A 24,068-nucleotide genomic window follows, 5' to 3' on the forward strand; every position below is an offset into this window, starting at 1 on the left:
TCAATCCCAGGCCTCTAAGAATTCTCAGAAAAATGAAAAAGTGGCTTGGGAACTTTGGAAGGGATAAAGGTTTGGAACACAAGTTGGAGAGCTTCCTCTGAGCCCAGTGTCTTGTGTGTGTGTGAGATCAGCAAAGTTCTCAGGCTGAGCTGGGGACAGAGAACTTTGTCCTGGACCCGGAGGCTCCAAGGAAGGAGAGGTGGCAGCCCAGGGATTCTGCTGAGTTAGTATTTGGGAGAAGATCTGCAGGTCAGAGGAAGAACAGTGACCGTGTTTCGGAGCAGGTTCAGTGGAAACATGCAGGTTTTAGGACGAGGAGGCCAGAGTTTGTGGGTTCTAGTCCCTGCATTGTCACTTAAGTAACATAGCTTTGGGAAATCCCTTCTTTATGGCCCTCTATAAGCAAGGTTCTTAGACTAGGACACAATGGTTCTTAACCCAAGGTCTGTGGATTAGTTTTTTAAACAATGTGTACTTAGATAACTGTAATTCAATATAATTAATTTCCTTTGTAATTCTATATATTTTATGTGTTTCAAAGCATTATTCTGAGAAGGAACTTAAGAGCCCCCTGGTAAAGGATCTTTGAGGTCTCTCCCAGCTCTGACATTCTCTAAAGGCCCTCAAAATTTTGATGTTCTCTGCTCTAAAGGTCCTCCCAAACATGACATTTCTATTTTAAGGGCCCTCCCAGCTCTGACATCCCGTGTTCTTAGGGCCTTCCCAACTCTGACCTCCTCTGTTCTAAGGGCCCTCCCAGCTCTGACATCCTGAGTTCTAAGGGCCCTCCCACCTCTGACATCCTGGATTCTAAGGGCCCTCCCAGCTCTGACATCCTGGGTTCTAAGGGCCCTCCCAGCTCTGACATCCTGGGTTCTAAGGGCCCTCCCAGCTCTGACATCCTGGGTTCTAAGGGCCCTCCCAGCTCTGACATCCCGGGTTCTAAGGGCCCTCCCAGCTCTGACATCCTGGGTTCTAAGGGCCCTCCCAGCTCTGACATCCTGGGTTCTAAGGGCCCTCCCAGCTCTGACATCCTGGGTTCTAAGGGCCCTCCCAGCTCTGACATCCTGGGTTTTAAGAGTCCTCCCAGCTCTGACATCCTGGGTTCTAAGGGCCCTCCCAGCTCTGACTTCCTGTGTTCTAAGAGTCCTTCCAGCTCTGACATCCTGGGTTCTAAGAGTCCTCCCAGCTCTGACATCCCGGGTTCTAAGGGCCCTCCCACCTCTGACATCCTGGGTTCTAAGAATCCTCCCAGCTCTGACATCCTGGGTTCTAAGGGCCCTACCAGCTCTGACTTCCTGTGTTCTAAGAGTCCTCCCAGCTCTGACATCCTGGGTTCTAAGGGCCCTCCCACCTCTGACATCCTGGGTTCTAAGGGCCCTCCCAGCTCTGACATCCTGGGTTCTAAGGGCCCTCCCAGCTCTGACCTCCTGGGTTCTAAGAGCCCTACCAGCTCTAGATCCTTCTAGATTTACCCTCCAGAGTACTTAACCATGGGGCAGTGATGGTGTTGGGGAGCTCAAGCCTACTTTTGCCTGCTTAAGTGTCCGGGGTCCAGGTCTCAGGCACCAGGCCCTGCCCCACTCCCTCTCCTGGCCCTCTCTTGGCTCCTCCCTCTAACAGTTCACCCCCTGGGGATCTTGGACCTTAGAGCAGCTGCTGTGACCTCACCCTCCCCTGCCATGCGGCCGGCTCTGGGGTGGGGCCTGGCAGCTGCTCCTCAGCCCCACAGGGCCTGGGTTCCTGTGGATTATGGGTCTGAGCCATTGGCTCAGAGCCAGCGAGAACCATCTGCTCTCCCGGGGCCCAGCCACCCAGGGAAGGCAGGCAACCCCCCAGGTCTAATGGCCAAGGGACGGGGGAGTGAGAGCTAAGGGGAGGCAACCAGAGCAAGGTCCAAGGTCTGCCTGCTGCCCAGGCGGGCATTCTGGGCTTTCAGCTGCTGGAGCAGAAAGGGGGAGGGCAGGAACCCAGCAGAAGCCCCCACCAGGGAGCATGCTGGGGGGAGGAATACAGCCTTCCAGCTTCCTTGGATCAGCCCCAATTTTCCTGCCCTGCCTGGACCCACCCAGGCACATCTGCTCAAGGGCAGGTGCCACCCACAGAGCAGAGCTGACCCGCTCCCCCTAACTCAGGTTACAGCTAGGAGGATGGGGGCAGCTGAGGACAGAGGTCCCCGCAGAGGGAAGAGAGGGGAGAGAGGAGGAAGCAGAGGCTGAGAGCAGGATGGAAAGGCTAAGGGACCTCCCCAATCCAATCAGACCCCGGCAGACTTGGGGCTGTCTCAGGCTCCGGCCACTACTGTCCCTCCCGCTCTGAAATGCTCTGGGCCCACCTGGGCAGGCCCCAGACAAGGGAAGCAGCCTCAGCTTTGCTGGAGGAAGCTGGTAGTCAGACAGGCCCAAGGGAGAGGCAGCTGGTGGGGGGGTGGGAAGGAGGGAATTGTGTGGCTCCTCCCCCTGCCAGCTGGTGCTAGGCAGCCCCCACCCCAAATACCCATGCACCTATAGCAGAGTCTGCCTTTAACCTTTGGGGGGAGACTTTGCTCTGTCGCCAACCTCACTTTGTGCATTGCTCCAGAGACCTACTCTCATTTCTTACAGGATCACAGAATCCAGAACTGCGAGGGATGGTAGAGATCAAGCCAGACCCTTATTTTAGAGCGGAGGAAACTGAAGCTTGAGAGGGAAAAGGGCTAGCACCTTCCACGTAGCAATAGGTACCTGTTTGTTGAATGAATAACAGGAATCTCCACTACAATATTCCCCAACTGAGCAAGGATCTTCTCTCCAATATCCCCAACAAGCTTCCTCTAGCCTCTACCTGAAAGCCTCTAGTGACAAGGCATTCAGTTCCCCATGAGAAAGAGTCCATTCTATTTCTGAACAGCTCTTCATCTTCTGAACTCAAGACTTCTGCCTGGTCTTCTGCACAGGGGAGACACCCGAGCCCTCCTTGTGTCCCTGGATCAGACGCAGCCCAAGGGAGAAGGGGCCGTTTGGTACCCAGGCTCCCCCCAGGCTATCTCCTGTCCGGTACCTTCCAGGCTACTTCATCCTCCAGCCTGCCCAAGAGTGGTGAATGCTTTAGGAGGCACAACGGCCTGGACACAAGGGCAGAAGGATATCGGGGTCACCAGCGCCCACACAGGCTGGGCACGGATCACCCTTCTGCCTGGCTTTCTAGGCCTGCTCCCAGCCTCAGCTCCTCTGGAAACCCCTCCTTGCCCATCCCCAAAATTCATGTTAGATCTTCGAGTTTGTTTTTGTGAATTATGAAAGCCCCCCAGACCAACTGATCCCCCAGAATTCAGTAGAGACTTTCCAACAGGGCTTCGGTTCCTATCCCCGACTTCCTCATCATGACAAGTCTTTCAATGCTTTGGATCCCATCACTCTATTACCCTTTGGAAGGGCGGGGAGGGAGCAAGCTGCAGAGTGACTGACAATCTGGAGGGATTGGGGCAGCTGGAAGGCTTTCAGAGCCCCAAGGGAATATGTGTAACCAAGAATCTGGGGGTGGGCACAGAAGATTTCTGTCCAGCCCAGGAGTATTAGTCATGTATGTGTGAAATGACTATGTGTGTGAGATTCCCAAGTTCCTGATGGTGGGGACTGCAATGATTCCTGGTAGGTTCCTCACACAGCACGGTCTAGAACAAGGCTGGGTTTACAATGGGTAGAGAAAGGCAGCTTAGTTAATGGAAAAGGACACTAGAAATCAGAACACGAGTTCAAATTCTACTTCTGCAACCTTGAGCAGGTGCCTTTATTGCCTTAGTTTCCTTATCTGTAAAACAAAACTCCCATGCTTTCATTTGTGTCTCTCCTCTTGTCTCTCCCTTTGTCTCTCATATCTCTGGGTCTTTTGTCTCTTTTTTCATGTTTCTCTCCTCTTTTCTGTGTTGCCCCGTCTCTTCTCTTGTCCCTCTCTTTTCTCTATCTCTGTGTCTCCCTCTCATCTCTTCTCTCTCTCATCCCTGTCTTTGTCTCTGTATCTCTCCTCTTTCCCCTCTCTTTCTCCTCTCTCTTTAGTCTCTATCTCTATGTGTGCATTCCTCTCATCTCTTCTGTGTGTCTGTTTCTTTGCCTGTCTCTGTCTCTATCCTATCTCTATCTCTCTCTCCTCTCTGTGTCTGTCTCTATCACTGTCTCTGTGTCTCTGTTTCATCTCTGTCTCTATCTCTGTCTCTATCTCTGTCTCTGTCTCTATCTCTGTCTGTCTCTATCTCTGTCTGTCTCTCTGTCTGTCTCTCCTCTCTGTCTCTGTCTCTGTCATTATCTCTGTCTGTTTCTCTCTCTCTCTCTCCTGTCTCTATCTCTGTCTGTCTCTGTCTCTGTCTGTCTCTCCTCTCTGTCTCTGTCTGTCTCCCTCCTATCTCTGTCTCTGTTTTTCTCTCTCTCTCTCACACAGACTCTCTGCTCTGCCTCACATAGCTGTTGTAGGGAGCAAATGAACAAATGAGAAAGTGGAAAAGAAGAAACTTGGCAACCTGTAAGCAGCCATCTGCACCCTTGTGAGGGGCTGTTGTTAGTCAAGACTTAGTGAATCATTAGAGTCAATTCAGCAGACAATTAAAAGTGTGTCCGGTGTGCTGGGCCTCTCACAGCGGTCTCTGGGCAGCGGGGCAGGGCCTAATTAAAGCCTGCTCTACGAGGGCCCGGGCGCGGGTACAGTCTAGCAGAGTTTGTCTGGGGGAGAGCTGGGGTCTTGGGGGAACACATTCGCCATACCGGGGATGTTGTGGCCTGAGGATTATGAGGTTAAGCTGGGAGAAAGCTTCCTGGGAGAGCTAGGAGCCCAAGCTGGGTCTTAAAAGGATGAGAGAGATGAGACAGAGTGAACATGGGAGCACGAAAGGGGAGGTAGGAGGGGCGAGTTAGGTGGGTGGGAGTCATTCGCTGGGCACAGGGCGCGGCACTGAGACATTCGGAGAATGTCAGAGCTGGAAAGAACCCTGGGCAGATGTCTTCATTTTGCAGAAGAGAAGAAAGAGCTGCTGGTCAGGGAGGGAAAGGAAATGGCAGGCAAAGGTCACCTCAAGTCAGCTAGTGGTAGTCAGGCCTGGAACCCAGAGTCTTAACTACCGCCAGCGGCAGTAAAAAGATCTGGACCCCGGCTCGGCTGCTTGCTAGCCGTGGGCTAAAGGGAGGCGGTTCTGAGCGGGGAAAGTTGGCCAAAGGCCTCCAAATGCCAGGTTGGGGAGTTGGGATTCAATCCAAAAGGAGGCTGCAGGTTTTTTTGTTTTTTTGGCAAAGGCCAATGACCCAGGGAAGCTGTATTTTGGGGGTGGATCTCCGGATTCCTGCAGGTGAATAAAAAAGGAAATTGGGGGGATGTAGCTGGGGAGAGTATGGTCTGTCCAAGAGCAACTGAGTGACCAGAGACTCGTCTCTGGGGAAGGTGGGTATGGGGAGAGAATATCTGAAGGCCCACCCCATGCACCAAACTTCAATCGCGTTTACAGAAGTGACCTTTCTTAAGAGAACTGAAACCCAGAGAGTAGAAGGAGTTTGCCCAATATCACACAGCATGTCCTCTTGCACTGCTGGGACTGGAACCCAGGGCTTCTGACTCAGAGAGAGGCCCCTCCCACACAGGCCACCTGGGCCCCCTCCCACCTCCACATATGGGGAGGGGGAACATTAACAGCTGAACCCATCCCAAACAGGAGGGTTTCCATGGCAACTGGGGTGCCTACAAGTAGGGGGAGGGGCTCTAAACACAGCGCTCTCCAGGGGGAGATTTTCCCTTCATACCCCTCCTTCTTCAGCAACAAGATGTGGGAGTGAAGGTTCCCCCTTCTCTCTTGTCCTCCACCTACCTCCATCCCCTCCCCCTAAGGCACCAGAACCCATCTGGATGCCCTCAGCAGCTCCTATGCCCCAGCTCAGAGGGGCTATGGGATACAGGGGGTAAAGCTTCTCTTTAAACAGTTTCCCAAAAGGCCGGTCGCCCCCTCCCCTTTTGTGTCCAGTCCTGAGGGCAGCCTCCACGTCTCTCTGGTTCTGTGGGAAAACAGAGGCCAGAATCAGGTCCCCCCAGCGCTCAGGGCCTGCATCCCAGGTCTGCGTATCACACAGGACCTCCAGCTCTGTCACATGGAAAACCTCTGGGCCGCTCTCGCTTCTCACACAATCGGGGCCCGAGTCATGTGGATCTCGGCTTTGGAACCATTCGATTATTCATCCCCTCCTCTCCACTCCCCCAGCCGCTGTTCTCCAGGGTACGAGGCACCCGCCACCACCCGCCTGGACCATTGGAAAAGTCCCCACGGGGCCTCCTGCCCCCAGTCGCTGCCGCCCCCCTAACCCGTCCTTCCTACACTGACAGAATCCACTTACTTATGCCTGAAATCTGGCCCTGTTAACTCCTCCGATAAAAACCTTCCCCAAACCAACCAATTAAAGATCAAATCCCATCTGGCATTAAAGGCCTCTACAGATGACTGCCAGCCTAACTCTGTGGTCTGATCTCATCCAGGGAGGAGAAGGTGGCGCAAATGGGCCTCGGAGCTTAAGTACCTAAGGACAGAAAATGGCAAACGGGCCTAGGTCCTTAAGTATCTAGGGAAGATGGTGGCAAACGGGCCTAGGTCCTTAAGTATCTAGGAAAGATGGTGGCAAATGGGCCTCTGTCTCCAAGCATCTAGGGAGAAAATTGGTGACCTAAGATTCGTCCCTGACCATGTAAGTAATTAAGGAGCAGCTCAAGGATTTGAACTCGTGTCATCTGGATTCAAATCCAGAATTCCTTCCCCAGCTCCACACACTTACCAGAAATATTGTGGATTTTACTTTTCTCTTTCTACTGCTACTGAGAGGTAGCTATGTCCTATCTACACTCCTCCAGTGAATAAAAAGCTCTGCAGAGATTTGCTTCCGAAGACATGGTGGCTAAATGAGTCAATGAATGAATATTGAAAGTGGGACCAAGGGAACAATTCGGCTCCTAGGAAGCGGAAAACAGAGGCTGGACTGCAGTGGCAGCTCTGTAAGAGGGCCAGCAGCAGAGAAGTGGTGAACAGGGTCACCATGAACAGATCTAAGTTCTTTCTCAAGGTCTTCATGGATTTGACATCTCTCTCACTCACATGTCCATATAGGATGGAATAAAGCAGCTTTGGTCATACCTCCTCTTCCCACTATGTCCTTATCCTTCAGCCTCTGTCCTTGTCCTATCTAACAGCGGAAAGCTGGGAAAGGAACAGGGCAGAGTCTAGAATTCTGACGGAACTGGAGATATTTAGCTTGGAAAACACGTGAGGGGAGCATACAGAATTATGGGAAAGATCCGAGTGATTCTTGGCTGTAGTGGGCAGCACTAGGAGCCAGGAGATGCTGATAGAGGCAAAAGTTGGGCTTTACAGCGAAGGCCACAAGCATGGAACTTCCTCGCTCCAACAGTCTTAGATGAAGGAGTACTGAGTGGAGCCCAGGGGTGGGAAGCAGGGGATGAGTTGGGAACCTTTGGTCCAGATCCCAGTTGTGACACATATGTTATCTGAACCCTCTCGGGGCTCTGGTTTTTTCATCTCTAAAATCAAAGGGTCAGACATTCAGCAGTCTAGCTCAAAGCTTAACTCGGAGTCTGGAAAGTTGCATTTAATATATATTTCTATGTTATATATTAAAACTACTTCAGTATGACTTTTCTTTTGTAATCTTATTATGCCTTTAAAAACATTTTTGCAAGAAGGGATCCACACAGACTTCAGCACACTCTGTGGAAAGGGCCATGGCATAAAAAGGTTGAGAACCTTGAGTTTCAGCCCATTCAGAGAGAATATTCAAGGAAAGGCTGGAGGGCATCTATGGATCAGGGATGGATCAGGGATGGATCACATGACCTCTGAGGGTCGTCCTGATCTGAAAGTCTGAACTCATGAGGTGAATAACTCTCCCCTCCCCTTTTAACCAAGGCTGAGATCCTTTGAGCAGATTTAGGGAGTCAGTGGGGGGACCGTAACTAAAGGGGAGAGGGCTCTCTAGATGTTAGGTTGACAAACTCCTCTCTGAGGTAAAGCTGTCCCTCTTTCTCCCTGAGTCCCCTGGCTGTGCTCGAGTGTTTGAACCTGATGGGACCCCACAGACACAGAGGAGCCTGACCAAGTCTGCACCCCTTGGAGGCAGGATGGAGCAGCCCTCGGAGGAGCCCAGGGCCTGGCAGGAAGGGGGGAGCACTGGCTAGCCCCTTCTCTCCCCCACATTTTTGGTCTCCCTGTCCTGGCGGGGTGGAGTCCTGCACGGCTCCAGTGATGGGTGCCCAGGGCCCTCAGTCCCAGGGCTCAGCTCCTCGGATAGGGAAGGAAGCCACATCAGCACCCCTCCACCCCACTCCCCCACTCTAAAGGAGAGGTCGGTCCTGGGTCCTGGAAAGGGAGATGGTGGGTTGAGAGGAGGAGGATAAGGGGGTGTATCTTGGGGGGTGGGGGGCTGAACTTTTGAACCCTCAGCTTGGAGATCGGTTCATTACCTTAGCATGAGTTAAAAATAACTGTCTCGTCTCTTTAAATTAGTCTGTCTGCAATTACCGCCTGGCACGGCCGCCCGCCCTCCAGCGTCCCCAGCGCTTGGAGCCTCGCCAGGTGGCAGGCGGGGGCCCCGGCAGCCCCCCCTCCTCTCCTTACCCCAGCCCCGGGGGGCTCCCTGGCTTCCAGTCTGTCTGCCTCCCACCTCCAGGCAGAGCACAGGCATCCGTGGGCTTCCACTCCCTCCCTCCTATCGACCCCCACCCACGGCTCTCTCAGACCAAGGGAGAAGCAAGGGAGAAAGGCAGGTGCCCCGAAGGGGACTGGGGGAACAGTGGGGGGAGGGAGTGAGGACCCAGAGAATCCCGGGGGAAGAGGAGGGAGGGCCCTGGGAGCGCCACCGGGCGTGGGTGGGTGTGAGCAGGTGGTTGTGGGAGTCTGCTGGGCACACCAGCCCATGTGCCAGGAGTGGCGGGCACAGGCCCAGGAGGCTGCCAGGCCCCTGCTCAGTACAGTGTGTGAGGACGCCCTCGGAGCCTCCCCCCACCCCCAGGCTCTCCAGAGCCCCAGCCAGCAGGGAAACACGCGCTGCCTTTGGGGGTGGGGGGAGGGAGAGAGGCAGACAGATGGATGAGGTGAGGGAACCCGGCTCAGAGTCGGGCTGAGGGGAAGGGAGGCGGTGCCCCCCACCAACCCGGAGCTGGCACAGTTTCCCACAGCCTTGTCAATCCCAGCAAGCCCCACCCCCACAAACACACCAGAGTCTGAAGGCGTTATCTGTGGGGAGGTGGAGTCCAACCCCCTCCCCCCCTCACTTCTAAGGAACTGAGGCAGTCCCCAACTCGGAGCCCAGGCTCTGCCGGAGGAGAGGGGGGTGGAGGCAGGGGATGACATCACGGGGCTGGAGAGAGAGGGTGGAAAGGAAATACAAAGCGTCCTAGATTAGAGGCTTGGGTTCAAATTCTAAAGGCACTTAATCCACAGAAGATCAAAGGAGAGAGAGAAAGGTCATTCAGCCTAAAGCTCATTTTCCCCATCATGAGGATAGAAACACGCTGGAACTCTCTATTTCATAGGAATGTCCTGTGTAACAACAACAATAGCAATAATAAAATAACTCACATACGTCAGGGCTTTAAGCCAACAAAACATCACATCTCAACTGAGCCCTCCAGCCCTGGGGAGGGGAGTACCACCTTATTATCCTCAGGATGAGGAAGCTGCTTGTTATCCGGCTAGCAAGTGTCAGAATTGACATTTGACCCTTTTCTTCTGGACTTCCAGTCACATTATCTACCCATTTTAACGTTATAAGAAGCACCCCTTCATTTTAGAGTTGGAGACACTTGGGCCAGCTCATGCAGGGCAGATCATTTGTCTAAAGTCACACATGTAACAGCCAAGATTTAAGTCTTTTTCTGATGTCTACCCTATGCTCCCTGGTACCCTGCGTTATTCCCCCAGTCCTTTATCTCTTAAGGAACTCCCAAGGAGGCTTGGGGAAGAGTTCAGGGTCAGAGAAGGAATGAATCGTGGACCTCATCCCTTGCCTTGGTTCACCACATGGGAGGCTCTACATGGTTCTTTAACCTCAGAGAGGATACATTCTGAGCAAAAGCTCGGAGATGGGGGTGTCTGGGTTTTCCTACATTCCCCTTCCACACTCCTACTCGCACACACACTCACACACACACCCCACACCCACTCCAAATTCATTCTGCTGCTCCTTTCCTGGGAGCAGCTGCACTAGCAAACCGGCTGGCCCAGCAGGCTGGCACCCTGCCCCAGCTACACCTGGGGAAGAAGGGAATCCTGGCCCCAAGTTGGCACGATGCCCCCTAGCCCTGCCCATTCCCTCAGGCTGTGGGCATGAGGCCCCTTTGTCCCACTCCAGGGGGCTGGCTGTGGGCATAGGGCCCAGGCATTGGATCTGGCCTGGTCCTGGATTTCTCCAGAACAGTCTGCAGCTGCCCATGGGCCATTTCTCCTAGTCCCTGATTGGTGCTTGACCCTGGGGCTAGACCAGGTAAAGGCTGAGCTGAGCCTGACTTCATAAATCAGGGGGAGGTGGGGAGGAAGAGAGAAACAGGTTTTCTTCCCTTCTTCCCCTCAGTGGGGATGGGAAAGAAGCAAGAGAGCTCCAGCACTGGGGAAGAGGATGCAACAAAGACTTACTCCCTCATCAGATACTGACTGAGCACCTCCTGTGGGCAGAGTCTAGTAAGAAAAAGTCCTGGGCTTCCTGGGCAGCCAGATCCTGCTGGGCAGAGTCTTCCCAGGGACGTTCTCAGAGGAGGCCCCTCTGCCTCAAACACCTCCTTCCAGGGGCTCTGGCAGTGGTGGGCTCGGTTAATGAGCCTGGAACCAGCCAGCCTCATGCCTGAGCAGAAGAGGATTTCTTTATCCTATTCTCATATTTTTCATTCTATCATTCTCTATCCCTGGAAATAAGTGAGAAAAAGATACCCAGAGCCTTTCAAGGGGGAAAGGAAAGAGTGTTTGGGTACCATAGATAGAGAGAAGAACAGTAGGAGGGGGGGTACTTTGGGACAGGATTGAATGGTCCTTTCTGAATCCAAAGAGAAAGCAAGCAGGTTGAGAGATCCCAGAAGGGTCATAGTGTGGGCTCCTGGAGCTCTGGGGTAAAGAACAGCAAGGGAGGATTAGATGATGCTATCCAGCAGAGGCACTTTTTTGTGTAATGAAACCCTTGGGAAATTTGGTGAAACTTATGGATCCTTTCTCAGAATTCTGTTCTTAAATATATGAAACAAAATCCAAGGATTAACCCTATTAACCCTATTAACCATACGGTTACAAAAGGAAACCAAAGGTTATTGATGAAATTCATAGTATTTACTATGTAACCCTATTAACCATACGGTTACAAAAGGAAACCAAAGGTTATTGATGAAATTCATAGTATTTACTATATAACCCTGTTAACCATAAGGTTACAAAAGGAAACCAAAGGTTATTGATGAAATTCATAGTATTTACTATGTAACCCTATTAACCATACGGTTACAAAAGGAAACCAAAAATTATTGATGAAACTTATGGATCCTTTCTGAGAATTCTGTTCTTAAATATATGAAATAAAATCCAGGTGGTTACAAAGGGAAACCAAAGGTTATTGAAAATAAAGATTGGAATGAGGCCCCCTGTAGACAAATTCCTATGCTGAGGTGTTATTTTCCTAGGATGGTAAGGGAAAGAAGTTGACCATCAAAAACTGAAGACCTTAGAAGGCTCAGGTTAGGAAACTCCTAAAAAGAAAGCACACTGAATTTGGAGTGAAAAGAATCTGAATTCTCAAGCTAGCTATGACAATTTACTTCTGTATGACACTGGGTAAATCATAATCCCTTTTTCCCATCTCTCTGGACCTCAATTTCCTCTTCTACATAATGGGAATATTAAAATTGATGATGCTATAATGATTCTTTCCAGATCTATCCTATTACCCTATGAATCCCTGCATAGGAAGTGAGGTAAAAAATGGACCAGCTTCTAGCTTGTTCTCAGGTCTCCTAGAAGGGAGCAGTTAAACCAGAAAAATGGCAAAACAACCTGAAGAAGAGATTCCACTTAAATAATAAGAGAGTGGATATCGTATAGAGGAAAACCCTGCCCCCTTGATGATTTGGTAGGTTAAAAGCATGGTGAAGATTCAGAGGAGAGTTCTATGCAAGGTGGATGGATGGATGGGGAAAGAATGGAAGGAGGCAGATACACCATGGAAGACTTTCTGGAGCACTGGATCTGAGACCACCTGGTATGGTCCCAGGAGCCCCAGGTTCTTTGGACCTTCTTAATCCCAATTACAAGAAGAGAAGAATCAATGCCAAGAGAATTTTGGTTAAGAACCAAAGCCTGAGTTCAAATCCTGCCCTGATTATTTTCCTTCTTTTGGGCCTCCGTTTTCCCATCTGTAAAATCAGGAGGTTGGACTGGATGATCTTCCATGTCCCTTCCATATGTAACATCTCATAAACCAAGAGACACAGCAAGAAAGAACAGACCCTTGAGTGGCCAGAACAGTACTGTCTCTCTCTCCCATATATCCCCTTCTCTCCACTTCCAGTGAACCACACCTCCTGAACCAGCTCAGTTCCCCATCACTGCTTGCCTGGCTTCCCAACTGGTATTTTTACCTTTAATCTCTTGCCCTTCAATCCATCCTTGACATATATATCCATCATCTTCCTAACATGCTGCTCAGCCATAGCACCCCAGCTCCAGCCTTTATTATCTTAATGACCATCGACAAATCATTTCACCTAAGCCTCAAGTTTCATCTGCAAATTGGGGATAATACTAATTCCTGGAGTATTTGCCTCATACGGTTCTTGTGAGGATAATGTATATAAAGTGATGACTTCTCTCAACCATTATTTTCAGCTCATAACGCAGAGGGTGGCTTAATAAATATTTGTTAGACAAGCATATCAGTTCACTAGGCTGCTTGGAAGCTTCAGTGGCTCCTACTAGTTCCAGATTAAATTCCCAACTCCTGTGCTTAGCACTTAAGCCCCTTCACAGGCTGGCTCCAAACTAGCTGTCTTTCCAGATTTCCCTCTCCCTGTCCCCAGCTTCGTGCACGGTTTGCTCTGCGGTCCCTTTACTATACACAAAACAGGCTTTTTTGCTTTACCTCCTTTCTGGAGTGCCCGGAGGACCAGAGGCCTATGCCAGCCAGCCCTATTCATCTTTCCGAGCAGAAGCCCAGGACTGCTTCACCTAGGCAACTTTCCCCAATTTAATAATTTCTCGCCTCATCATATTCAGCACCTGATTATACTTGGCCTAATATTCTCCTTGGCTCTCTAACCTGGACAGCTTCTTTTTCCAACTAGATTTGGAGGGAAGGGGTCCAGTCTGTTGCTCCTATGTGCCCTACAGTACCTGGCACCAAAATAGGAACACAGGAAGGGCCCTATAAATATTTGATGGGAAAAAATGAAATTGTAAAAGAGAGAGTAGGGAAAAAAGAGATCGGTGGAAGACAGAGGAGGAATCTTCTGGGCCCAGGATTCTGTTCCAGGATCCAACCAACCAGCCATTAGCAACTGACTAGGGAGACCTCCTTCTCTTCTACCTGACAGAATTCACCACTCCTTCAGGAGTCTTCCCTTCTGGCAGGTGCTAGAGCACACACACTGTGTGATTCATCCTATCTCATCCCATTCCACTCTCAACAAGGAGGGAGGCAGGTGAGGTCCAGTGATCTAGGGCTCCAATTCCCAACATGAATTACCCAGGCTTCTCCTATAGACTGGGAAGGAGGAAGTCTGCCTCTCATGAGGCATAGAAAAGGGAAATCTACTTCTAGGCAGCTGAAGGTAAACTGATGTTCCACAGACCAGATTGGAAGTCAGGGGTCCTTGCTCCACCATGACTCTGTGACCTTGGGTTAAGTCTTATCCAATCTATTTGAATTCCTATCCAATCTATTTTTGTACAGATAAAGAAATTGAGGCCCAAATAAGCCCTTGTCAATACAATAGTCAGTTTGGAAGCTCTTACCCCTGAATAGGGTTAAGCTTCATATACCCTGAATAAGGTAAGCTTCATATACCTCTATAACCCTTTTGAAGGATAGCCCAGGATAATGGACAGAGCCTAGACTGGCAGCCAGGAAACCCGGCTTCCATTCTCAGCTCTGCTATTAATTTGTCATGTGACCTTGGCCTGATAATTTCCTCCTCTCTGGGCCTTGAGTGCCTTCTCCGAAAAAAAAAAAAAAGAGCTTGGACTAGCTGTTCCCTCCCAGCTCTGATACCAAGTCTATCACCTCCCTTCTAAAACACCATTAGTGACTTCCCCCCTTCCAACAGGATAGATTACCAATTCCCCCAAATCTGGCTTTCATGTTCCAACCAGTCTGTTACCCAGCTACCTTTCCAGCTTTACATAGCTCCCCACCACAGACACCCTCTGCTCCAGCCAGCCTCTGATTTTTAGCCTTTCCTGTCTTTGCTCACACCTATATCCCCCCTTTCTTGCTATATCCTTCTACCCCTTCCCATCATTCCAGACCTCACTTCCTACAGAAAGCCTTCCCCTCCTCTGAGCCCTTCCAGTTGGGCTGTATCTCACATCTCGCCCTGAGCATACCCATCCTCTGTGGCTAGCTCTTTTGGCTTTGCTGATTCTCACCCAACCATTTTAATCATAAGGTCCCAGAAGTCAGGGACTCTGTTCTTTCCTTCTCTGCTTCCCTGAGATGTCTAGCTCAGGGCCCAGTCCCCAGCAAACCTCAGCACCAAAGCTGCTGACTGAGTGGTACATGGAGCACCTTTGCTTTGGGGGCCAATGCAGGGCATGGGCCAATGCAGGCTCTGAGCTTATGTCCTGGCGCCTATGCTTGCTGTGTGAACCAGCGACAAATTACCATCCAAGCCTTAATTTCCTCATGTGTAATATAGAATAATAACACTCAATATCTATACCTCACCTACATAATGAGGAAGTCTATTTGCAAACCTTAAATAATGAAATGAGAACTATTATGTACGTGTGTGTGTGCACACGCGTGCTTGAAAACATTATACTATTATACCACCACTACCACCAAATGCATTTGCCCCTGCTTACTCTGGACATACCCAGCATCCTTTTCATGACCTTGTCTTTTTCTTTCTGGACTCCAGGAACCAGAGGCATGACCAAGGGGAAAGGTATGGACAAGTGCCAGATTCTAATGGGGAGATTAGCAGGAGAGTCTACCAATGCTCTTGTGTTTGGGGGAGGGCCACTGTCCCAGTAAGCTAGTCTCCCCAATCGAGGAGGTGCCTATGATTAGACCAGAGAAAGCACATAGACCTCCGTATCCCTCTCCATAGACCTCAGAACTCTGAGGAGGTGGCTCCTGAATGTAAACTCAGGGCCTTCTTCTAAGCCTAATGATGCAGTCTTGTACTTGTAAGCACTTTCCAATCCCCCAATTAAAGCATGTTAATTCCAAGAGAAGCAGGGTCAATAAGGCTATCAGAGAGAATGGAATGAGATGTTGACTCCAATCCTCTGTGTAAACCTTTGATTTTCTCTGTGCCTCAGTTTCTCTGCCTCTCATGTTAACTATGCCATCTGCTGGCAGGCAACTGGACACTCAAAGCTTTAACACAGGCAGATAGGAGGGGGCTTCTTTCTTACAGGGTCAGCTTCTCCTTTTCCTCCCAAAGTTGCCCTCTTACTATCCCCCCTCCCTAAATTTGGGGAGTGCCACTCCTGTGATCTAAAACTGTGTCTTCCTTATATCTAGATCTAGGGTCCTGCTCCAATCCCTTCCAAGGAGACCGCCCCTCTTTAAAAAAAGAACAATAATCCACATATACACGCTTCTAGGCACAAAGCTGAGGAATAAGAGGGTGTCAACAGGCAGCACCTGATTTCCCTCCTCTCAGTCAAGAAAAAAATCTATTGGGTCTATAAGAAAGTAAGGTTCCCAATTCTCCCCATTTCCACCTCACCTTCCCTTCTTCAGGTAAGGGAACTGGACGCCATCCATCTGGGGCCTGACCCACCCCTATCTTTCATCACACTGGGCATGAGCTCTGGGGGACTGTGAACTTGTCCTGAACCTAGTATCTTAGCCCCATCCCCCAGCTTGAGTCTCCAGTCACATTCCTCCATGCACTGGCTAGCTGGGTACAATTCCCCCCTCCCCCTACAGACACACGCACTAGAACTGCTAGTGCCCGCTGCCAGCTAGCCTTCCCACCTCAGACCCAACCCAGGCAAGCTACTGTAGCCCAAGCACGCCGGGGGCTCTCACCTTCCAGCCAGCAGAGCTGTTACTGTCACCCTTATCCTTGAAATAGGGCACGTATCGAACCATCCAGTCATAGATCTGGGAGAGCGTGAGCCGCTTGTCCGGGGCGCTCTCAATGGCTTTGGTGATGAGGTCAGCGTAGGACAGGTTGCCCCAGGCATTTCGCCGAGAGGTTTTAGCCTTACGGAGCTGTCCAGCGTCCCCACCCAGCACCGGTAGAGCCGCCGTCCCGGGAGCGGGGGCCCCAGCCACCACCACCGCTTTGCGCTCCCCAATGCCCGCCCCAGCCCCTCCGTTCTCGGTGCTCTCAGTGCCGCCGCCGCCGCCACCACCGGGCCCGGCCGCCCCATCCTCTTCCTCGCCGCCGCCTGCAAAGTCGGGTTGCGGTAGCGGCCAGGTGCAAGAGCGCGGCCGGCTCTGCGGCTCGAAGTCTGGGTCGATGTCCACCTGATGCGCTCCTCGTAGCTTCTCGGCCATGATCCCGGCCCGGGGGGCGGCGGCCACGGGCCAGGTGATTCCGGTCCCCGAGCAGTGGACACAGGAGTGAGAGATTCTGTTCACAGAGAGGAGAGCACTGGGCGGATGAGTCCGGCCACCCGACGGAGGGAATAGAGCGGGTGGCACCAGCGAACCCAGCGGTGGCGACGGCGCGCTCAGAGGGGAGGGGGAAGGGGAAGCCCTCCGGGCGGCATGCGCCCCCGGGGGCGACGAGCCACGGGGGCACCCCTCGGGGAAGACGGGAAGGCCCAGGGAGTCCCCGCGGTTCAGGTTCCGGGTGAGGTTGGGGTTCAGGCGCACCGGCTGAGAAGAGCCATGGTCACTAGGAGCTGCTCTGGGTACCGGGCGGGGCGGGGCAGCACAGGGAAGGGCAAGGAGCGCTTAGGTCCGCGAGCACCGCTGGCCTAGGGCTCCCGGACGTCTGGCACTAGGGGCAGCTCCCCTATGATCCGGGAGGTAGGGCGGTAGTGGGGAAGTGGAAGACGATGGAGAAACCTAGAGCGGTGGCGGCTGCGCCCCACGCCGGAGCCTGGTGCCTCAGTCCAGGTGGGCGCACACCTTGGCCGGCCGTTCTAGCACCTGCAGCCCACAGGAGACGGAGCCTGAGTCTCTTGCTCTCGCTGCTCGCGCTGCCGCCACTGCCGCTGCTGCTGCTGCTCCCGCCGCCGTCGCCGCCGCTCCCCGGGCGCTGGCCCCGCGCGCCGCCTCCGCTCCCCCGGGATGGGGCCGGGCTGCACCATGCTGGAGCCGGAGCCGGAGCCGGAGCCGGAGCCGGCGCTCCTGCTGCTGCTACTGCTGCTGCTGCTGCGGCCGCCGCCGCCCCCTGCACCCCGCGCGCTGCCAAGGCAGCCGCCACAGCCGCTCCGGCTCCTGCTCCTGCTCCTCCCGCGCCCGCCGCGCTCAGCGCCGGCTGCACCTCCGGGGGAGGGGGGGAGCTGGGGAAAGGAGGGAAGAGAAGGGAAGGGGAGGGGGAGCTGGGGAGGGGGCGGGCCCGGCGCGGCGCGGGGAGGGAAGAGGGGAGCGGGGAGCCGGGAGCGGGGGGCGGGGGCGTGCTCGCTCCCGGCGCCGCGGGCACCTCCCCCCCCTCTTTCCCCCCGCCCGGTCCCGCCGGGTGCGGCGTTCTCGGAGTCGGAGCCGAGGTTGCAGCGCCCCACAGGGCCGAGAACGCTGGCTAGGAGGGGCGGGGCGGGGCGGGGCGGGCGCGCCCCGGGGAGAACCCGTACCTGGGGACCGGGTTTGGGAAAGGAGGCTGCCAGCCACGCCCTGGAGAGTTGTTGGGGGCTGAGGGGGGTGGGGCGTGCACCGTGGCAGCCCTTGAGGCCCGGGGTGACCCCGAGCTCTTCCTGAACCCGGTGTCCAGCTCTCCACATGGCTACCTTAGTCTTACAGCGCCATCGCCCCCTCCCCCTTTAAAAAAATTGGAAGACGGCGCGCGGACTTGGGGCGCGCGACCGCTCGGGGCGGGGGTGTAGAAAAGGCCCGGTCTGTTCCCATTGGCCAGAGGCGGGGCTGACACGCCTCGTGGGCACAGGAGAATCCCTACTCACCCCTACCCTTCCCGGGCCCCTGGGCTTAGCCTTGCTTCACCCCCTCATTGTTATAATTGAGGGTTTCCCGGGGCAACCGAGGGCGGGGCCAGATGCCCAGAACCCCGCCCTCCGGCCCCCTACAGTCAGCTTTGGGGTGCCTTTTGAGGACCATTGCAAAAAGAGAAGTAGGGGCCCCTAGGGCTGAGGATGGAGCTGGGAGTAAGGTTCTTTTTTTTTTTTTTTTTTTTTTAATTTTTTTTTAATACTGTACTTTCGGTTCGGTCCACCCAGGAAACCTTACAAGGTATGAAACCAGTTGAGGAACTTTAAATGCCAGGTTTCCAAAATTTTGCTCCTCGTCCTCTCTCTCCCCAACTCCCAGTGGTTATTTCAGCAGAAGTGTCGAAGGCCAGGCCAGGTTGTGAGGGTTTCTGCTGCCAACCAAGCCAGTTCTTAGGATTATAGATTTACAGATGGAAGGAACTTTGGAAGACACCTGGTCCAACTCTTTCATTTTAGTGATGATGAAATATCAAGAAAGAAATCTCAGCAAAAGTGGGGAAGACCTCCTGTGATGAACTTGGACATGGACATAACCTTTCTTAGGTTGAGCAGAGTTGCTAGGGAAGCTCCCTTAACTTCTCAGCCCTAAAGAGAGGGATTGACTTTTGAGGTCATATTTGAATATTTGAACCTGGTTTCATAGAGAGGTTAAGTGACCAAGGCCCCACACTTTGAAACTAACAAAGAGCTGACTGGAATATTAGTCCTCTGACATCAAATCCAGGTCCCTGTTTCCATCAAAGTCCTTTGAGGGTTCAGTAATATTTACTGGTTGGAAGTTCTTCTCCAAAACTAACTCTAGTCCTTTCTCTTATAGCTTGTCTGTTTACTTCTATCCATCAAGGAAGGATTCAGTGGAAGGTGGGAATTGAATTGACCTTGTTGTGTCATTCCCCTGCAGAAAAACCATCTTTGGCTTCCTATTGCCTGCCAAGTGAGGATCAGACTGCTTTGTTTTTGCATTCAAGACCCTCCAGGATCTGGCACACTTCACCTTCCCTTGTATTATTTCCTAATATGCATTCTAGGCTTGAACTAAACCTGGAATATTCCCTGCCTTCTCAATATATCCTGGGCACTTTTTCCTCCACACCTTTGCCCATGCTGTTCCCAATGCCAGGGGTGCCTTCTCCTTTCACCAATTCTACCTGCTGCTTTCTTACACATCCTTAAAAGACATAATCAAAGGTCACCTCCAAAAACCTTTACAGATCTTTATTTCCTGCCAACAATCTTTACTCTTGGTTTTCATGTAGAACTTGCTGCAACAAAAATATTATATAGTTCTGCTTTTGTGTCATCCTCCTGGGAGCTCAAAGAAGGTAAAGATTACACTTTATCTAAATTATAGTTCTCACAAAATCAAACAAGAGTCTGCACACAGTGGGTGCTTTGCAAGTATTTGGTGAACGAATGAATGAAAACTCATGTATTAAACACTTATTATATATGTTGGAATAAATTTTTCTGCCACCTTCTTGCCTAGCTTCAGGCTGAAGCCTCCCCTCCCTCCTGCCTTTACTCTTTCCCACTTAATTTATAAGGTCGATCTTTTTTTTCTGGAAAAGTTAAATAGCATGAAAATCTGTTATGGCCGATAGCCAACCTCCAAATCTTGGACCTGGGAATCACTGTCCAATTTCACCCTCAATCTCAAATTCTATAACTCAGAACTAATGTCCCCCAGGAATCCACCCAAATGGGTAAGTTCTCTTACTAAAGAAGACAAAGGCACCAAAGAATAGCAGTGCTACTTCATGGATATGGCAGCATTGATCTCAGAGTTATATGATCTGAATTCCTTTCTTGGCTCTGATAAGCATGGGTTATGTTACCATGGTAAGACATTGAAACTCAGTTTCTTCATCTGTAAAATGGGGATAATAATAAGCTACAAACTCTGTATAAGAGTCAAGAGGACTAGGCTTCCGTGTCTGAACCTTGCCTGCTAACTCACTGTGTGACCTTGATTAACTTAGCCACTAAAACTTCAGTTTTCTTATCTTCAACATGGGGGGGGGGGAAACGTCCTTTCTCTGTTTCCCTCATAGTCTTGTGAAGCTCAAATAACAATATTTAACAACAATTTAATTCTCACAAATTTTATTAGGTGCTTATCTCAATTTGATAAGCATTTATTAAATACCTCCTATATGCTAGGTACTTTGTTTAACTATTATGTGCTAGGGTCTTCAAGTCCAAAAAATATATACCATCTATCTAGGAGGTTCTAGGTGTAGATCATCTTATTATCCTCATTTTACAGTTGAAGAACCTGAGGGAAAGATTAAGTGATTTGCTCAGGGTCACACAGCTGGTGTGTCTGAAGTGGAATTTGTACTCAGGTCTGAACTCTACTCTGAGCACTTTAATCCACCATTCTATCTGACCATCTCACCTAGCTATACACAGATTGTGATGGAAACAATTCTAACAACAGAAAAGAGAAGGATGGACCTCTTATAGGATGTGGTGCCCGAGACAAGCTTCCAAGGAAACAGCATTCTAGTATGTGGGGACACAGGAAAGGAATGCATTCCAGGAATGGGGGAACAGCCTGTGCAAAGACTTGAGAAGGAAGACATGGCATGTTGATTTCACAGAACAGCCAGGAGGCCAGTATGGTTTGGCTAGAATCTAAAGTATGTGAAAGGGAGTAACAAGAACTATCTGGAAAAGGTAGACAGGATCCAGATTGGGGGAGGCTTTAAAGGCCAGGCTGAGATGTTTGTATTTTATTCTAGAAGCAATAGGAAGGCAGTGAACATTTATGTGGGACATAATCAGACATGTGTCACAGGAAGATTGGGTAATACCTTGAGGAGGGGACAGACTGGAAGCAAAGACACCAATTAGAGACACATGGTAATAGTTCAGGCAAGAAAAGGTTGTGTCTAGTCTCATGAATAGAGAAACTTGGGGAATGGAGAGGGGGAGACTGGAGATTGGTGGGTTAGAACTGGGCAGTGCCCCCAGAAGGACTGTTTGGAGTCAGAGATAAGTTGGAGACTTTGAACTTCTGAGTGACTAGGAAGATAGTGTTGCCCTGAACAGTTAAGAGGAAGGAAGCAAGGAGAGACGAATTGGGGGGGGGGGAGGGAATGTATGAGTTTTTAGACATTTGAAATGCTAGTTGGACAGCTATGGAGATGTATACACAAGCAGTTGGCAGTGCAGGATTGGAACTCATGGGAGCTATGAATGATATCAGAAAGACACAAGGAGATAGAGACAGACAGAAAGAGAAAAACAGAAAGACAGGTACGGAAAGGCAGACAGAGACACAGACATACTGAGATGTTAATAGACACAGAAATAGATACAGAGAAACAGGGAGGCAGAGTCACAGACAGAGATACAGATGCAGAGAAACAGAGATACAAAGAAACAGATATGGAGATACATAGAAACGCAGACAGAGACCGAGAGAGAAGAGGCCCCAAGACAGAGCCTTAGAGGCCATGAACACCTACTGGATTGAAAATAGGGACACTGAGTCCAGATTAAACAGGTAAGAGGAAGATCAAGGATAAGCCACATCACAGAAACCAGAGGAGCACTGCAGAGCAGACAGGTAGGATAAGAACTAAGAAAAAGTCCTTGGGTTTAGTAATCCAGATCTTACTGACACAGAATTCAGCTGATTGATAAATTCAGAAGTCACATTGCAAGGAATGTAGGATCAGTGACCTAGAACTGGGATCTCATCCAATAACTAGTTCAATCCTCTCATTACAGATGGGGAAACTGAGGAAGGAAAAGTTGCCAAGGCCAGACCATTTCATCCTGATCCCTTTGACCCCCCTAATGGTGTAGACTTGAATCTTGAGAGGAGGAAAGGACTTTTTCAAGCTCACATAACTACTTTGTGACAGTGTTGGCATTCAAACAGAACAAAGGATCATTGGTTATTCCCATGAGTTTTTGGAGTTTACACTTTGTCCTTTATATACTTCTTTCATTCTGTATGATGGCAGTGCAGACATTTTACAAATGAGGAAACAGGCATAGAGAGATTAAGTGACTTGGAATCAGTCAATCATTGAACTAACATTTATTATTGGATTTAAATCTGCCAAGGAAGATTAGAGATTGAGTCCAGTGGTTCTTAATCCTAAACCATCCATAGATAGACTTCAAGGAGTATATGAACTTGGATGGGAAAAAGTTAAATGTTTATTTCAATTTAATTGGCTTCTTTTATAATTCCATGAATTTTTAATCATAGGGGATTTCTAATCCTGTTAATTACACATTAAAAATATTCTGAGTTTCAACAGACTTTTGATTTACAAAGGGTTAACCCCCCCCCCACCTCCGCCAATCTGATCTAACCCTTTTTTATGAATGAGGAAATAGAGGCCAGAGGAAATGAGGGTCACTTGTATACTAGCAACAGTGGGATAGCAGACTATAGCATCTTATCAGAGTAATCCCAGAACTCTTTCCACCAACCCCACGTCTGCTAGTATTCTGCTTACCCAGTACTGATGTCCTTTCTGCCCATATAGTGCATGGGGAAAGTGGACAGAGAAAGAACTGAGGAAAAGGAAGGAGGACTCAGCCTCATTCTCCTTCCTGGGATCCCAGGAGGAGGGTGGGGCACATGGAGTAGGGGGGGACACATGGGGGAGCTCTCAGGAACTCCCCCAGGGAAAGTCTGGGGTGTGAAGAGCCCAGATCCCCAGCAGCTCCAGAGCTCCTGCTTGCCTCTGTCCTTTGGGAGAGGAGAAGGGAGGGGGTGAGGACGCCTTGGCTCCATTACTGGGATGGCTCACATAGCATCTGCCTGAGTCAGAGCGCTGCACCAGAAGGTCCTGAGTTCCCCCCAGCAGCCCCACCTCCTTGTCCATGTGGTTCTCATTAAGGTCAGGTCAGGTCTGGGCCAGTAACTCATTCTTGGCCCCTTCTCTTCTTCCCTCCACCTCCTCCTCCAATAGGCATACAAAGGGACCCTACACTCATGCGCACACACACACATATTATACAGGGGATGCGACACACAAACATGCAGACCCCGGTTCTCTGCTTTCTTGCCACATATAGGAGGCTTTATTGGTGTCAAGGACTCCTAGTATGGAAAACCTCTCCAGGGATGTGAATAGGCATCCATTCTACAGCTTGACAGTCTTAGTTCCTTGAGATGATAAATAATTTGTCCAAGATCCCACAGACAAGATGTGTCAAGTTGGCACATGAGCCCAGGACTTTTCGGCTCCCAGATTGGCTCTTTAGCCACAACGGTCCCATAATACATGCATGCCAGACATAAATGCATATATAAAGTAAAAATACATAAGCACCTCCAATATGAACTAGATACAGACATATGATATACAGAGCTATGTCATAGGCAGCTAGGTGGCTTAGTGAATAGAATGCTTCTTTGGGGTCAGGAAAAGTAGAGTTCAAATCTGGCCTTGGATACACCCTAGCTGTGTGTGGGCAAATCACATCACTTCACTCAGGCTCAGTTTCCTCATCTGTAAAATGGGGATAATGTTAAATCCCAATGTTGTTATGAGATAACATTAGTTTCTCCCTGCTCCAATTCATCCTCCATTCAATCACTAAAGTACCTTTCCTTACATACATGTCTGACAATGTCATCTCATCCACAGTCAGTAAACTGCAGTAGCTCCCTATTACTTCCAGGATAAAATAAAAAAATCTGTTTGGTATTCAAAGCTCTTTATAATCTAACACCCTTCTACCTTTCCAGTCTTCTCAT

At 50.6% G+C, this 24,068-nt stretch overlaps 1 protein-coding gene across 1 annotated transcript in view; it reads right to left on the bottom strand.

Annotated features, from left to right (window-relative positions):
- Positions 1–16,730, bottom strand: part of FOXO6 (forkhead box O6) — a 29,072-nt gene extending 12,342 nt beyond the window's left edge. Inside the window, exon 1 of the mRNA XM_051987906.1 lies at positions 16,251–16,730. Within this exon, the coding sequence (XP_051843866.1) occupies positions 16,251–16,724 (474 nt within the window). The 5' untranslated portion in view covers positions 16,725–16,730. The remainder of the gene's footprint in view (positions 1–16,250) is intronic.
- Positions 16,731–24,068: the final 7,338 nt, after the last annotated feature.

Source organism: Antechinus flavipes, chromosome 3, assembly GCF_016432865.1.
Source record: "Antechinus flavipes isolate AdamAnt ecotype Samford, QLD, Australia chromosome 3, AdamAnt_v2, whole genome shotgun sequence".
Lineage (NCBI taxonomy): Eukaryota > Metazoa > Chordata > Mammalia > Dasyuromorphia > Dasyuridae > Antechinus > Antechinus flavipes.